Source organism: Trachymyrmex septentrionalis, unplaced genomic scaffold, assembly GCF_001594115.1.
Source record: "Trachymyrmex septentrionalis isolate Tsep2-gDNA-1 unplaced genomic scaffold, Tsep1.0 scaffold69, whole genome shotgun sequence".
NCBI lineage: Eukaryota > Metazoa > Arthropoda > Insecta > Hymenoptera > Formicidae > Trachymyrmex > Trachymyrmex septentrionalis.
The window spans coordinates 1,134,736-1,150,874 of record NW_017305873.1 but is presented as its reverse complement, the minus strand read 5'-3'; the positions used below and the strand labels follow the sequence as shown (position 1 = coordinate 1,150,874).

General features: G+C 34.5%; 3 protein-coding genes across 5 annotated transcripts in view; 1 reads left to right on the top strand and 2 right to left on the bottom strand.

Annotated features, from left to right (window-relative positions):
* Positions 1–1,873: 1,873 nt before the first annotated feature.
* Positions 1,874–5,994, top strand: LOC108753319 (digestive organ expansion factor homolog). Of its 2 annotated transcripts, none has more exons than XM_018494800.1 (2): positions 1,874–2,249; positions 3,552–5,994. In XM_018494800.1, exon 2 carries the CDS (start codon positions 3,600–3,602, stop codon positions 5,931–5,933), a length of 2,334 nt encoding a protein of 777 aa, XP_018350302.1. In that variant the 5' UTR covers positions 1,874–2,249; positions 3,552–3,599; the 3' UTR covers positions 5,934–5,994. The 2 variants fall into 2 exon arrangements, with proteins under 2 accessions (XP_018350302.1, XP_018350303.1); XM_018494801.1 differs by lacking the exon at positions 1,874–2,249 and adding an exon at positions 2,921–3,119.
* A 733-nt stretch (positions 5,995–6,727) lies between these two features.
* On the bottom strand, positions 6,728–13,503 carry LOC108753371. The gene is given in 3 exon segments (XM_018494900.1): positions 6,728–6,990; positions 12,033–12,077; positions 12,080–13,503. Coding segments are annotated over 3 exon segments (1,488 nt in total). The 5' UTR covers positions 13,299–13,503; the 3' UTR covers positions 6,728–6,766.
* Positions 13,504–13,587: 84 nt separating this feature from the next.
* Positions 13,588–16,139, bottom strand: part of LOC108753370 — a 7,130-nt gene continuing 4,578 nt past the window's right edge. For both annotated transcript variants that reach the window (XM_018494898.1, XM_018494899.1), the window contains exons 6-7: positions 15,650–15,805; positions 13,588–14,916 (exon numbers count right to left, since the gene is read on the bottom strand). In XM_018494898.1, coding sequence (XP_018350400.1) covers positions 14,013–14,916; positions 15,650–15,805 — 1,060 coding nt within the window. In that variant the 3' untranslated portion in view covers positions 13,588–14,012. The remainder of the gene's footprint in view (positions 14,917–15,649; positions 15,806–16,139) is intronic.

Below are 16,139 nucleotides of genomic sequence, written 5' to 3'. Positions count from 1 at the left end.
CGTTTGAAGGAAGATTAAATCGAATAAAAATTGAAAATTAATTATGTTTATTATATAATGTGTGTCACGGTTCAATAACTTCGATATAATTTCAATGAAAAAAATTCTTACAATATTCATAGAGCATAAATTATTTCAGCAACGATGCTATATTTCCTGTGCTTTTTATATTTTAAATTTATAAAGATTTCTGAAAAATGTCTTTTCTATAATTTTTATAAATTTTTTTTCGGAATTTGCAGAATGAGAAATCTTATTCCACATATTTTAAAATTTTTAGAATATTTTAGAACATTTTAGGATGTATGTATATAAAAAATTTTAGAAAAAATAAAGACTTTCTCAGCATTTTTGAAAAATGTTCCAATTTGTATTTAAAAATCTGAAAAATTTTCTAAATAGGAATTAAATTGTACAGAAATGCTACAAAAAATTACATAAAAAATTCAAAGACAAATTTTTACCGAAAGAAGGCCATTTTATTTCTAGAGTGCATTTACGTGCGATCGCTCGTATCGCCGGGATATTGCGTTCCCTTCACGGCACTGACGATGTCGTTGCGATGCGCACGCAATGAAGTTGGCAATCATCCGCTGTGGTACCGCGGCTCGTGCGGGCCCTGTTTAGGGACCGGATATTTTGTAAACAAGCGCGAACGAAGGGTCAATTAATTTCGCCTGCTTTTTCCTGCTTCTCTCCGTTCGTACCCCTTCCTACCACGCTATATCGTCGTTCGCACGTCGTCGATGGGATGGACAATAATTGTATCAAAAGATTCCGCGCAATTTCGAATAAATTCCGCTTTCGAATGGAAGTAAGTTTTCGTTCTCTATCTTTATCGCTCGCTCGCTCTCTCTCTCTCGCTCTCTCTCTCTCTCTCTCTCTCTCTCTCTCTCTTTCTCTCTTCCTTTTCTCTCTTTCTTTCTTTTCTCTCTTTCTTTCTTTTCTCTTTTTCTCTCTCTCCCGTCTTCTCCTACCGGAAAGCCCCCCGTCTTGTGACGATGAATTCATCCGTGAAACTTGAATGTCGCAGAATTGAATTCGCCAGAGCTAATTACGAGGTAGATAATTGTTACGCGCCGATGTATCAAGTCAAGTGCAAGTTTCGCCAATACGTTGATTGACTCCAATTTAGCTGATCTTCTGTCTCTTTTTAGATTGCACGCGTTCTATATATACTTAGAATTATAGTAGTTAATATAATTTCAACCGACCACAGAAGGTTTAACTAAGTGTAATTAATTGTAATCACTGTTAATTAAACCGATCATTATTTCATTTTACATGCAGGACATGGATTAAAAAGTTTCTTCAAATATAATTTTGATTTTCATTTAATAAATTCGAATTTTTTAAATCAAGTCGCCTTTACAGTTTTTGCAATCTATTTTTCTCAATTATTTATCATATATTTCTTTATTATATTATTATTATTGTTATTATTATATATTATCATACTTATTTTATTATTTCATTTTTATTTTGTTATCATTTTTCTTATTTATCTCAATTCTTTTGAGACTTAAGATTTGTTAAAGGAAGCATGTGTCTTTTGCATTCGACATTTATATGCAAGTATAAAAAAACTTCAAAAATTTTAAATCAATATTTTTGATTTTTTCAAAAATTAGATTTACAGAAATAATTCTCTTTTCCGTTCAATTCAATTCGTCCATTTTTTTCATATCATTTATATCGAAAACGTAATTTTATTTCAGTTTACTGCTAACGCGATCCGATTTGAATTTAGCCGCGCTAGACGTGATCTTGTCGTCATATGTCAAAATCGTATCTTTTCCGGTTTCCTCTCAACGATCATTTTCGTGAAGTTCGCGCGCGTACAAGTGCCTTTTCGTGCTACGCTGATGCTTGATGCTCATTTTCAGCGTTAAAATAAGTCAAGTGATCAAAATTGACACTTGATATTCGTCAATTTCTATCAAGTGACTTATTTTGACACTAAAAATGAGCGTCGAGCATTAGCATAAAAAAAGGCACCTTACCATCGTTCGAATGTCGTTGATCACAAATCCGAATCGCGAATCGTGTCGACGAATAGTGTTTACTTAACTCCGCATCCGCGTTTGTGTTTGAATTAAAGTGTAAAGTGCCGATATTAGTTAAAAGAACGTTGTTAAAAGTGAACGTTTGTTAAAAGAAGATGCAGTTTTCGTGCAACACCCCTTGGAATTGTTCCAGAGAAAGTCGCACATTTTTGGCGCAATGGTGAACAGGACGCTGTTTCGATGGTGAGTCTTTATGATTCTTTTTGCCTCAATTAATTACCTTAATTAATTGAAATTGCTTGTGATTGTTTTGACATCTTTTCTTTCGAAAACGACAATGATGTGAATTAATAGATATGAATGAATATTACGGTAATTCTTGCGATATAATATTCAAACAAATTCTCTTCTAAATAAGACGAGATAAGAACAATTGGAAATTAACGTAATACTGTGTTATTATTTAAATCTTTTGTAAAGATATTAATATTTTTATTCAAAAAATAATGTAAGAATTCATCTGGCATCGGTTTTAGTTTTGTAATTGGCGCATCTAGGATCACATTCCACTTGGCGTTTGCAACGTTTGTAAACATCATTTCATATCCTTGTTGAACATCCGATAAACAACAAGAACAGTGATGTTAACAGGCATTGCGAACGCCGTGGAAGTGTAACGTATTCCACATTTGTAAAATGGCGACTAATGCGTATTCGCGTGAATGTAGTCGCGCATCAATGCGCGCGCATTTCCTTTTTTGCCTTGGCGTGATTGGTTCATTCTTCTCGGGATAAATGATTACGCAAGTTATTGGTGCATCTGCGTAGTGCAGTACTGTAGACATCTTCAGTTCGTAGTCTAGCGTTTGTTTCGCCAGAGAGAAATCTGAGTTTGGGAACTACGTGACTACATTTTCTGACACTATCGATAAAATCGTATCGTCGAAAATAAATGTGATTCGCGACTGTACTAAATCCTCAGAATAGAATCGTACCGACTATCTATAGGGAAGATAATCAGAACCAGGTTATGTGCATGTGATTGTTGTATACAAAAATATGTAATTAACTATAAAACAATGATTAATTAATTATTTGAGCGAGCACTCTAAGGTAGGTTTACTGAAAATTGGATTTGTTTAAAATTGATATGCTACAATTTAATTATTTTTTTATCAATAATTGAATATGTAATGAAAAGTTTTGTCAGGTTAAATTGATTATCATACCATTTCTTATCGCATGTTACTACCTAAAGTATAAAGTTAACGGTATATTTGTTGGAAATAAAATTTTACAATAAAATAAACACAAGTTGTACTAGTATGCTAATGAAAGCAATATGAATAAATTGAATATGAATGAAAACTTATGTTAGATTAATTATTATGCTACCTATTTCTTATCACATGTTATTAGCTGAAGCAACAGTATATTTATTAAAAATAAAATTTCGCAATAAAGAGATAAATATAAATTGTATTATTATGTTAGAAACTTTTAAATTTGATTAATTGTATATATATTTATGTTCTTTTTCTTTAGCAATACATGTATAATCCACACAGATAAAATCAGAATTACATTATTCCAATGGCTCCGAAACAAAAGCGATCATTTCATCATAAAAAGAGAAAAATCGATGAACGCTATGAAAAGCGACCAAAGCCGAAGAAAGAAAAATTTGATTTAAGGAAAACCTCTTATATTAAAGAACGTGATGCAAAGAATGAAGAAATTGAAGCTCGCAGGCGAATAATGGAAGAGGAGAAAATACGTCAGCGACTGGAGGAAAATACTGACAGTTCTGAAGAAGAAGAAGTTGATCCTTGGATGCTTTATATATCTAAGTTATCTGGTTATAAGCATACAAATTTAGTAGAGAAATTAAGGAAGCCAATTGTGACAAGTTCAGAAAGTGAAAACGAAAATTCTGATACACAGAATAAAAATGAAACAGATTTGAACGAAAAAATGAAACAAATTAAGAGAATGAAAAAGAAAAACATTGAAGAAAAGAATGAAGAATCCGAAACAAATGAAGAACCTTCCGATCAGGATGAAGAGATTTTATTTAGGATGAAAGAGGATGATTATGAAGATGCTGAGACTGCCCAAGAAGACATTGGCCATTTGAGAGATCCATTCTCTTTGCATCTACGTAATGATATGGATGATGAACTATATAAAGCAGTCTCTGCAACGCCACAGATTACAGAGACTACAACGTTATTATGGCCTACATTGGGGAATCTGGTATGTCATATTCCAAAACCAGCTGTTGATTCAAACAACAAAACAGTAAAAATAAAAAAGCTTTTGGATGATGAAGAGAAACAATATACAAATTATGGTAAGATTCCTACTCTGATTGAGAACGTTAACTGGAACAAATTGCATGTAAAATCACAGATTCAAACTAATTTGATTAAAGCTAATTATAACATAAAGGATACTGTAGAAAAAAATTCACCTTTGACTTCTCTTCAAAGAGAATTGTTTTCGGTGATAAATAATTATCAAGACTTGCATTATCCTGGAAGAACATATTCCAATGCCGATGAAATACGATTCGTTTATTGCTTGCATGTAATTAATCATGTTCTGAAGACTCGAACAAAAATACTGCATCATAATGCAAAGTTAGCAAAGGCCAATCGTAGTGGCATGGGAGAAGTTCCAGACGAGTACAAGGATCAGGGTTTAGTTAGACCTAAAGTACTTATAATAGTGCCATTCAAACATTCTTGCTTGAAGATAGTCGAGACGTTCATCTCGATTTTGTTTGGGGAAGACAAAGGCGGTTCTGTCATCAACAAGCTGCGATTCGTGGAAGATTTTACTGGAAACGAATTAGCGATGCCCAAGAAGAATCCTAAACCAACAGATTACGAACTGACCTTGCAAGGAAATATCGACGACAAGTTCAAGATAGGCATGGCGCTTACCAAGAAAACTCTCAAGTTGTATACGAATTTCTACTCTTCCGACATTATAATCGGTTCGCCGTTGGGACTCAGGAGAGTTGTAGGTGCAGAAGGCGAAACGGTGAGAGACTACGATTTCTTGTCATCTATAGAGTTGTTAATCATGGACCAGATTGACACGGTTCTCATGCAAAACTGGGATCATCTATATCAAGTTTTGGATTACATGCATCTGCAACCTAAAAAATCTCACGATATCGATTACTCTCGTCTCAGAAGTTGGTGCGTGAATGGCTGGACAAAGTATTACAGACAGACATTGATCTTCTCCAGTATTGAAACACCATATATAAACACGATGCTGATTAGGAAATGCTTTAACTATGCCGGCCAAGTAAAAGTACTGAATGCATTAGAACCGGGCTCGATTCGTGACGTGACCATCAAAGTTCCACAGGTTTTCTACAGATTCGACGCTTCCGATCTTTGTCAAGCTATTGATAGCAGACTGGATTTCTTCCTGAAAGAGATATTGCCGCGATACACGGATCCTATATACAATCACACATTAATCTACGTGCCGTGTTACTTCGACTTCGTATATCTGCGCAATCGTATGATGAAGGAGAAGATGAGTTTCACGATGATCAGCGAGTATACCCAGGATCGAAAGGTCGCCCGAGCGAGGGATATGTTCTTTCACAGCGACGCACATTTTCTCCTCTATACAGAACGCTGGCATTTCTGGCGTAGAACGAGGATAAAGGGTATCCGTCACCTTATATTCTACCAGTTACCCACTTATCCACATTTCTACAGCGAAATGTGTAATCTGATGGATAATCTGTATCAGAATCCACGTTCCGGCACGGAGTACAATATGTCTGTAACCGTTATTTACAACAAATTTGACGCTATAACTCTCGCTCAAATAGTGGGTCAGAATAGAGCCACTAAAATGATAGAATCAGAATCTAAAGTACACACGATTAAATGTTGATTTAAATTATCTTTTTATATTTGTGTATATCATGCAAAGAGATCATTATAAGTAATTTAATAACTACAATAAACGCGTAATTTTATACAACTGCGCTGTCGCTGTTAATAAAGTAATTATTTTAGAAATAAACTGTAAAATAATTATTTTCAATATATCTTATTAATAATCTTCTTTATTAATAATCATAAAAAACTTACATAAAACATCTACCGAGTAAATGTTAATCACGATATAAAACACGTTAGAATTATAACGAATTTATATTTTATCATTGCTGCATGTACTTCTCTTTCTAATATTAATAATTAAAAAAATATTTTTGAATTTTTTTTCTAACTATCAATATAATACTAAGAAACTTGATGAAAAGAATCTGAACAAATGATCCTTCAGGAAAAATTACACTTGTAATTTAGTCCTTTTATTATACAATAAAGATACAAAATTTGTTTGATTTATTTGAATTTATAAGAGAGAGATTAAAATCTGCGATGGAATATACATATATAATTTTCTCTGTAATTCCATTACTATCGTATCTTCGCAATAGTGCCATTCACGTAATTCTATAGACAATTAGATACTTAAATTATTTCAATGTATTTAGTTTTTATATTTGTCTCAGTAGTTCCTAGTCTCTATTAGGTTTCTCATTTGGCAAATTCAGATCAATATGACTTCTAACGTTTTCTGTCCTTAAAGAACTAAAAGAGAATTGCTTCTCTAAATGTACTAATAGATATTGATACTCTATTAGCGATTACTAGTTCGTTTTCCTTGCACTTTATTACTTTCAACACGAGATGTGAAAAGTCTGATCATATATTCGCTTATGTAACACTCTCATCATCTTCGCTCGTAATGCTAGTGAAATTATGATAATTTCCTGTTGTCGATATTGATGTGAGCTCTACAGACGTCTCCCTGACATCCGCAATTTCCGTGAAGACTTCCGAGAAACTTTTTTGTTGTTGAGTGATCGATAAATCAATTTGTTCCAGTTGTTTATTTTCTACTGTCGTAGATCTCGCTGTCATCCTTTCGATCTGCGTTTCTGTGAAAAAAGAATATAACTAAATTGTAAAGATAATTGCAACACAAAATATTTAATAATACGTTACAGAAATTACACAAAATCATTTAAGATCCAGATAGACCTTTTAAAACATTGATTTCTATAATTAGTATTATCACATATACGATCGTATAAGATATTATATTGTTTACAGAAATCAATTTATGTTTAATTTTTTCAAACATTTTACAAGACGAATTTTTTATTTCTATTGATATTACAACGTAATTTTTTTTTATTTTAATAATATGAAATATTTCTTTATGTTTTATGCGAATTTTGTAAGATTAATATTTCACGAGGCATTTATACTTTCACGCATGAAATTTATAGCATATAGAGTTTTCAAAATATTATATTCCTATTGTATAAAATTTGTACGTTTTATACAAAATTTATATTATTGTATAAAACTTCTTAAGGCTTCTGGAGCTTTCGGAATTAATTTTCAATTGAAAAATATCTTCTCATCGAAAAGTGCCCCAATTACATTGAAAAACCGATTTTACTAAAATATTTAAAAATTAGCTGAATATATATATATATATAGATCAGAAAATAAATATATAATAAATATTAGATCATCAAAATAATTTTGTAGGATGCTCAAACTGGTTGCTATCATGTCGAAACCTTTTACAGCATTGCTCATTATATTTGAGCGTTTTGTATATAATAATTTTGATAGTCCAACAAAATTATTTCTAGATCTGTGTATCTATAGCTAGATTTATAAATTCTTCGTAGAATGAAGTGTAAAATTATAATTCTGTATGATTTCTAATGTATCAGCGTGAAATTCTCAACGAAGATTCGCGTTGCAGTGACAACACCTTTACCGTTTGAGATTGGCGGAGTCGTGAGGGAGTCGAGAGGAGTCTTTGGACACTCCTGCTTGTCGATTTTCATCCTTCTAACTGCCTGATCCTTAGGATTCCATACGAAAGTGTAATACAAGGAGAGCAGTATAGCAGCCATGCTGACAAATATGACGTACGCGACCACTGTTAATACTCGTACCAGCTTCTGTTTGTGTTTCGGTTCATAGAGCTTATCTTTTCGTTCGTCCCCAGCGAAACGGATCTCATTAGTTGCCGGCGGTTTACTCTCGCGATTACCCAGGGTGCGACCGATGCTCGCCATCACGTTGTGAGCGCTCATTTTTCGTGGCAATTGCATCCTTGACTCCGCGAAAATTCACGTCTCAATCGATGAGACTATCATCGTCTCATGGATGGACCTCGACGAGAGGAACTCGAAAGAAATCGTATGATGTGCAGACTTTTTCTCTCAGCTGAAAAGCAAACGATCCACGTTCGTGACGTTGATCGCAAGCATTGGAATAGTTTAGCTTGTATAAGAGTCGCAAATATTTTTCCCGGGAAAAATTGTCGAAATTGTACAGTGTTTTTGTAAGTCGTTAACCATCTATCGTAACTGCCTATTAATTTGGATGAATTTATTTTTGCAAAAAGCGATGAATAAATTTTAATTCTAAAATATTTTTAGAAATAAATTCTTAGGAATGACATTTTTGATTGAATATTTTTTAGTAAATATATCAACGATAACTAATCAATACAATTATAATTACGTAATTCTTGAGTAATTTTTGACAGCTCTTTTTTGCGCTACATTTCCAAGTAAGCGTACCTCGACGTTAAAACGCGTTCGCGCGTTTATTTTCAGCAGCATCACATGCTCCCGGGATACTCGATTTGCCCTTGCGCCTTCGCAGATTCCATTATAATTAAAGGTACTCTTGTTTGAATTATACTGTTCAATCACATCGCGAGTGAGAGACGCATTTCGCAGACGCGACAGGGCGTGCCTCGCCGAGACGAACTTCGCTCTCGCAAGTTCGAGATTGTGCGGAGAAGGGTTGACTCACGCGTTCGAGATCGATAAGCCACGAGCTTTTGGCTCTTTCGTCTTCACCACGGAACTAAACACGCGCGTTTTACCGCTGGCTATTTCTGTGTGCCGGCTCTCGTGGATGGCCGTATCTCGCCCCGTACGTCGCGAATACGGAAAAAAAGCACACCCACCTCGGATAGGTGCACCGGGAAGCAGCACTCAGTGCGCAAACTCGGGAACCTTGATCAGCCCAGAGAGAAGCTTTTGCTTCTCACGCCAGCCGGAGGCTGATAAACTTATGAGGCTGCGAAGATCTCCATTTAAAATGATCGATTTTAATAATAATAATTTTCAAACAATTTTTCCAAAAAATATATGTTTGAATAATTTTTGAATATTTTGTGAGATTTTTAAATATTTTTCGCGTTTCCTAAATAAATGAAACCACAAAAAAGATCCGCAGTCTTTTCTTATAAGTGTATAGAAAATTAATTAGATGAGGGATTTCAAAAGTTTAGCTCACATAAAACTTTTGAGTGCACACTATAGTCATTTTTTTTAAGTTTTGTATTCTCTATGTTTATATTTTATATAATTTGAACAAGTACTATTACTTAGAAGCAGCTAAAAAAAAAGGCTACAAAAATATTTTTTGACGCATAACAGAGAATTATATTGCTACAGATGATTTTATATAAATAGTGGAATAATAATATATAAATAGATTTAATTTGAAAAAAAACCATCATGTATTTCGCAAATTAAATCCATTTATACTTATTATTCTTCTACACCTATTAGCATATTTTTTTTCTAAACGCGCAATAGATACAAGTATAAGTAAAAGTTTAAAAAATGGATTACAAATGTAATTAATTTTTTTGTCGTAGAAAGTATGTAACTTCGTAAAAGTAAGGAATATTTTACTTTAGGAAGACGATTTTTCTAAAGTGAATTGCGGAAAATTCGCGTAATTTACATTGAAAAAGAATCGTCTTCTTAAAGTTTACTTAATTTAAAAGAACTGTTTCGTAAATATATGGGAAAAAAATTAGGAAAAAGACGAGCAGAATATTTTATCGATGAGATATAGCACAGTCTCGAAATGGAATTAAATGTAAGAATTGAATAAAGACGGGAGAGCTGCCTGAACTACTAAGCAATTTCGTTTCGAGAATGGATCGACGTAACTTTGTCGTTTTACTTATCCCATAAAAGGTGGCTCGCCTTTGTTTTAGTAGAACGTCAGAACGCAACCCCTTTTCTTCAGCAAACAAGATGTATTATTCGATTCCCTTGATATAAGTTTCATACAACCAAGAAAACAGGCGCGAACCTGGAAAACAGCCACAGATTCTGGGAAATTAATTAGGGCTGGGTATCCCTTAAATTATGTAAAGTGTCTTCGACACAAATACCGAAAGAAATATTTTACTCTGTGAAATATCGCGAAGAGGGGTCCTTTGAACTTTTAGAATTAAATGCATAATATTTTTGTTTTTCCTTAAATGTATTTATACTTAAAGATTTAACTTATGAGATATTTTGTTTACTTTTAGTGTCAAATACATTACCTATGAATTTTTTTTTTTATATACGATTCATCGATAATAGTTTCTTATTAATATTTTATAGTGTAAAATTTTTCTATTTCGAAATTTGTATTTACATTAGAATGCTATCGTTATTGAGTGACACGGTATTGCTATCGATATTTTAAGTACAAGGAAGTAGGCCACTCTTAATTAATGTTACACAAGTTTATTATACATTTCATACTTTTAATGAGAATATTTATTATCTAGACTTTTATAAACAAAAATGAAATATATTAACTTAAAAGGAAAGAAGGAATAAGCATTAATTCAATCTTAAAACGATATGGAGTATATAGTCTCTAATTGTGCTCCACATTTAAATGAAATAATATAACACAAAATAATAACACTAAACTGCTTAAAAATTGAAATCACTTATCACTTTCTCTATTATAATAATGACTACTAAGAGATTTAAACTAACATATAACGAATAAAAATTTTCAAAAGCTTTGCTTATTCCAGCTTTTAATATAGCAGATTGGATTTCCTATCATTGGAGGCATAGCTTAGTATTTAATTATTTTGTTCACTTGTACGTAAAATTTACATATCGATAATATTTTAGGATTAATTATTTTTATCTCATAATTAACGCTTTATACGATAAATTATTCCCAAAATTGAGAATTTTTTATTTTATAGTTTCTTCGTAAACAGAGATTTACTTACTGCAATGTCGTTTAATAATTAATTATAATATATTCAGGAGTTATCGAATCTTGAATGTGATATAACATTGAAGAAGCCATATAATAGATCGAGCTGACCCTGTTTCGCTTATTACTCAGTGACAGCGCGGATAATCATCATATACCAATCCATCGATTTATTTCTAAGGCTTTAATCATTGCTCTCCATCTGTTATGTCTGTTAAGAATCTTTTTTTTCTAATCAAGAAGGAAAATTACTTTTTGGTTGGATATGTTTTAGTAAAATCTGTACTTCTCAAATAAAAAGTATCTTTAAAAAATATTATGAATACAAATTTAAATTATTAAAAATATAAATATAAAATATATAATTTATGTTTGTAATGAGAACATAAAATAATACAAAAATAGATTCGAAGAAATATTCAGTAGAGATAAATTAACTTAAATGTAAATTCAGAAATTTCAGACAATGAACAACCAAATGCTTCGCATATTTATTTAGTCGAACGAACAACAGACTTTGACGAGAGCATAAACTGCAACAGATGTTCCAGCAGATGCAAGAGCACCAATAATCATTCATTTCGAATTTCAAAGCTAACAGAAACACGAATTCAATAATTATTTAAACTTTTATTTGTTTTATATTATACTTATGAATTTAATTTCGAATTATACGGTCGTATTATTTTGTTATTAAAAATATGCTATTACTAAAAGCGGAGTTGCTTGCTTTGTGGATTTATTCACATGCGGAAACGTTACGATTCAGGGTAGGGAAACCGAGAATGACGTAACGCTCATTGTATAATCATATATTCATTGTATAATCACACAGGCACGTTTCGCGCAGCTCTGTTTATCTCAGCGCCGTAAGAGAGGCTTGGCAGATCAGCGCGAATTCTCTCACCTTCAGAATTTCTCATTCTCGCGATGCGTGGTCGTGATTTTACGACGGGTCATTCGATGTCTGATGGAATCCCGAATCGTCGATAAGTTCTGAGTCGCGAGATGACGTGTCGGTCGATACTTTGTCACGCGCGATTTGTCCGATCTGATCGTCCGAAGAGTAATTTTCCTGGGAGTTTCTAATACTATCATTCACGTATTTCTCCAATGTAACGCTCGTTTGTACACCGTTTGAATTATTTTCTCGATCGTTGTTAATCAACCGGCGATCGTCAGTTTCGTTTTCTTTCATTGGTTCTTTCCTATCGGTTTTCAGAAAATCTTGGGTCGTTTTGGAAGATTCGTTTCCGAAAACGCGTCGATCGCTGCCATTGGTAATCTCGCTATTTCTCGTCACGTTACTGAATTCACGAATAACGTACGATTCAATGGCATCGAGACTCTTTTTGTTATATCGATTCTTTTTCTTGATAATTGGATTGACATTGACAGAATCTCTATCAAGTCTCTGCTTCGTTTTAATTTCGGGAATAGTCATGAACTTCGATGTGGAAGACGTGCTCTCAACGTTCAGAGTACTTACAGAATCCGCGAATTCTACAGGCAGAGCATTATAAGTCTTTTCTTCGGATATATTTTCACTCGCGGATTTACCGTGTCGGTTTATCGAGATCGTTTTCTCCGCGGGATTAACTGTCGAGTTAAGCACTTTTTCTGCGAACGAGTTGTTGAATCCGCTGGACTTCGTCGTCTTTTGCGACGAATGTTGCCTCTGAGCGCGCAGGGTGTCCACGAGCGAGTGTCTCAGCTTCAGCAACGCCACGTTTAATTCTAGTTTTTTTTCGAGCTTTATTTTATTTTGGAAATCATCGACATTATACATGTGGTGCGCCATGCGACCCGTGGAGAGAGATTTGTGCATGGGATTGCCTTCGCTCTGCAGGAGAAAGTTGCTGTCTTTCTTCGTCTCCTCCGAGGGTGGCGCGATCAGGAACTGCATCTGCGGATTCAACCGCAAATGTTCTCGTTGTATAAGGCTCGTTGTATTCGGCGGTTCCCATAGGAATATATAATAAGCACTCAATAGAATTGCCACGAAACTCACTGAGAACAGATAGGCCATCACGGTGAGCACGCGGATGATTTTCTTAGATCCACGGTTCTCGTAGATCTCCGCGTTTGGATCCTTCGCCGGTACATCCACCGGAGAATCCGGCGAGGAAGCGTCCTGCGATCTTCCCTCGCCGCTGCTGTCCTCCCTGCTCATCTCAACTCGCGTGTGATCTTTGGAATGTCTCAACGTGAAATTCTGAGACGGATCAATTCGGTTTTCTCAGTCATGACTCTGTATTCTCGCGCGCATCGCGGAAAAAGATATCTTCCCTTCGCTGTTCATCGCGAGGCTGATCCTCTCGAAATTTTTCTGTACAGTTCTCTGGAGAACTATTTGCATATAGCAAAAGCGATGATCTTCGACGATTCTCGGCGATTTTTATCAACTGCCATTCGTAGTTGAGTAAAGGAAATGAGTTTGTTATCTGTCGTTTATTTTAGCGTTCTTTTCGAGCCTGGCTCGTGTTAATCGTCTGATGGTTTGTTGCTTCAAGCACTCATATATAAGGATGGTAAATACGGAAGAGAGACGCTCGTACGTTGATCGAGGGGAAGCGTCTCGGTAGCGATAACACGCGCGACTGCAAGCTCTCGGCGAGCGACGCGCCGCGGGAAAGCTCGGCTTTGCGGAGTTCACCACGTGTTCGACAGCTCGCGCAAGCGTCCTCGCGTACCTGCCACATGGCCCGAGCTTACACCAAATCTTGACAACAGTCCGATAGTTTCCGAGTGACTTACGAGAGGTCCTTTTACGAGCGATCTATCGCTGCAAAACGGAACGTCATCTCATTTCATCGGCGAAACTATATCGATTTTATTAGTCCATCTTTTCATTATATATAGGTACTCGTTTATTAGAAATTTATTATCAATCTTGAGAATTTTCATTTTGTGGCAGTTTCTCTTCCTTTTCCGCGACAATCGTGTCGTCCTGCTTAAACTGCAGCGATCTCGAGGAGTTCGAGCTGGTAACGGAAGTGTACGATTTCTGATCGTCGGAATCCTCTTCTTCGCTCTCCGAAAAGGTATTAACGCCGTTTCTCGAGGAGTTCAGCAATTCGTCGGACATCAAGCAGTCTCTATTACGCTGTCCTACCTCTTCTAAGGAAGATTCTACGGTCCTTGAAGATTCTTCAGGGCATCCTCTCTCTTCGACGTTCATAGATAGATTACTACTCGCCGAGTTGAGTTGCCGCAGCAATCGATGCAGCCAGTTCCGGAAGTACTCCTTCATCACAATCTCGTTTTTGCTTTTCGTGGACAGAGATCGGACTTCTTCCGGACGCTTCTTCTCGGCTTTTAACAATTCCTCAAATTTCAGGAAATCCTCCGCCGTGAAAATATTTCTGTTCAATCTCACGCTAAAATCGGTCAACAGCGACGTCAATTGCCATTTTTTGTTTTTTCCGTTTTGCTGTTGTACCTGATTGTTTGATTTCAAACCGCTTTTCCCGGCGGAGGTAGATTCTTGCTTCGGAACAGAGTCAGATTTTTCCAAAGTTATCGTATTCTCTTCTTCCTCCACGGAAAGTGTCCGCGAACTTTCGTCATTCGTCTCCACGGTTAAAGTGGAAGCTCTCTCGGATCCGATCGATACGAACGGCAAATTGGAAATGGATTGTTGGTCATTGAGTAGACGAAAGATTTGTATTAGTAGATCGTTGGATCCGTCGAAAGCAGAGGACGTCGACACGGGCGTTTGTTGATTCTGCTGCGCGATTAACGAATTCAACACTGGCATCAACGTGGGAGCGTATAACAAAACGGCCAGCCTGTATAAGTATAATAATTATCCTAAATGAGATTTTTAAAAATCGTTTACAAAAAAATAATTAGACTTCTGGTCACTTAACGCGTATATTTATATTGATGACATCAGAAGTGAGAAAACACGTAAATAAAAATATGAAAATTCTTGCAAAATATATTAAAATAGAAATATTTCTCAATAAGACAGTATTTGCATTTGATAGAATACACTTGTAAAATATACTGGAAACTCTCCTTTTCAGATTTAAGTAAAATTATATTTATCTTAATTCGACAGATGTTGGTATAGTTTAGTATTATTTTTTGAACATATAATTCAATTCCAAATATATAATTATTTATTGATCATACAAAGTAAATTTTCGGTATATTTTACAAATCTATTTTATCGATTGTAAATATTGTCTTATTTAATGTAGTTTGCAAGAATTTTCTCTTTGTGTATTTATGTAACTTCTGACGTCAAAATCCAATATGATTGCAGTGAATATAGCCAGGAATCTTAATTTTACTTTATTATTATGAATTATTAGAAAATGTTATATTTTCCTCGATTTTAATTTCGTATTAAGTACGTGTCATAAACGATATCATTAAAATCATATCTTATATCCTTATTATCCATTCAAACTCCGTTGTCATTAACAATTCTTGAGAGATATTTTTATACATCTTGGACGGGGAATAAAAAGTACTTAAAAAACGAATATGAATAAATAAGCGGGCCATAAATACCTCAGAAGCTGTATCGTGAGACCGCTAGAATCTAAAGTCGGATCAGTGGCCGAATGAATTATAGGACTGTATGTTGTGTGTACTGTGCTCCTCGGGGTCGGCGTTCTTCTTTCGATTCGCGGATTATTCGCATGATTATTCTGATTAGTGTTTGAACTGAAAATACAAAACCAAAGAAATCTCCTTATGATCGATAGATTACTTATAATTATTCATAAGTTTATGACAAAATATTTCAAAAATTCGAAAGAATGTTTTATATAATGAGATAGAAAAAAAGAGAAAGAAAAGCGGACAGAAATAAAAATATACTTTTACAAATCCTGTGTTATCAAGATGATATAATGTTTCTTTAAAAGAGATTATCTTTCTAAATAATTTGAAAGATGGTCTGCTCATATTCAAGTAAAAATACTTCAGTTATATTGAATTTCTCAATTGAGAACTGGTGAAATTTAATTAGATGAATTGCTAACAATCTATTTTCCGG

Coding starts and splice junctions, on each gene's coding strand:
- LOC108753319 (XM_018494800.1), top strand. CDS start 3,600: ATGGCTCCGAAACAAAAGCGATCATTTCATCATAAAAAGAGAAAAATC.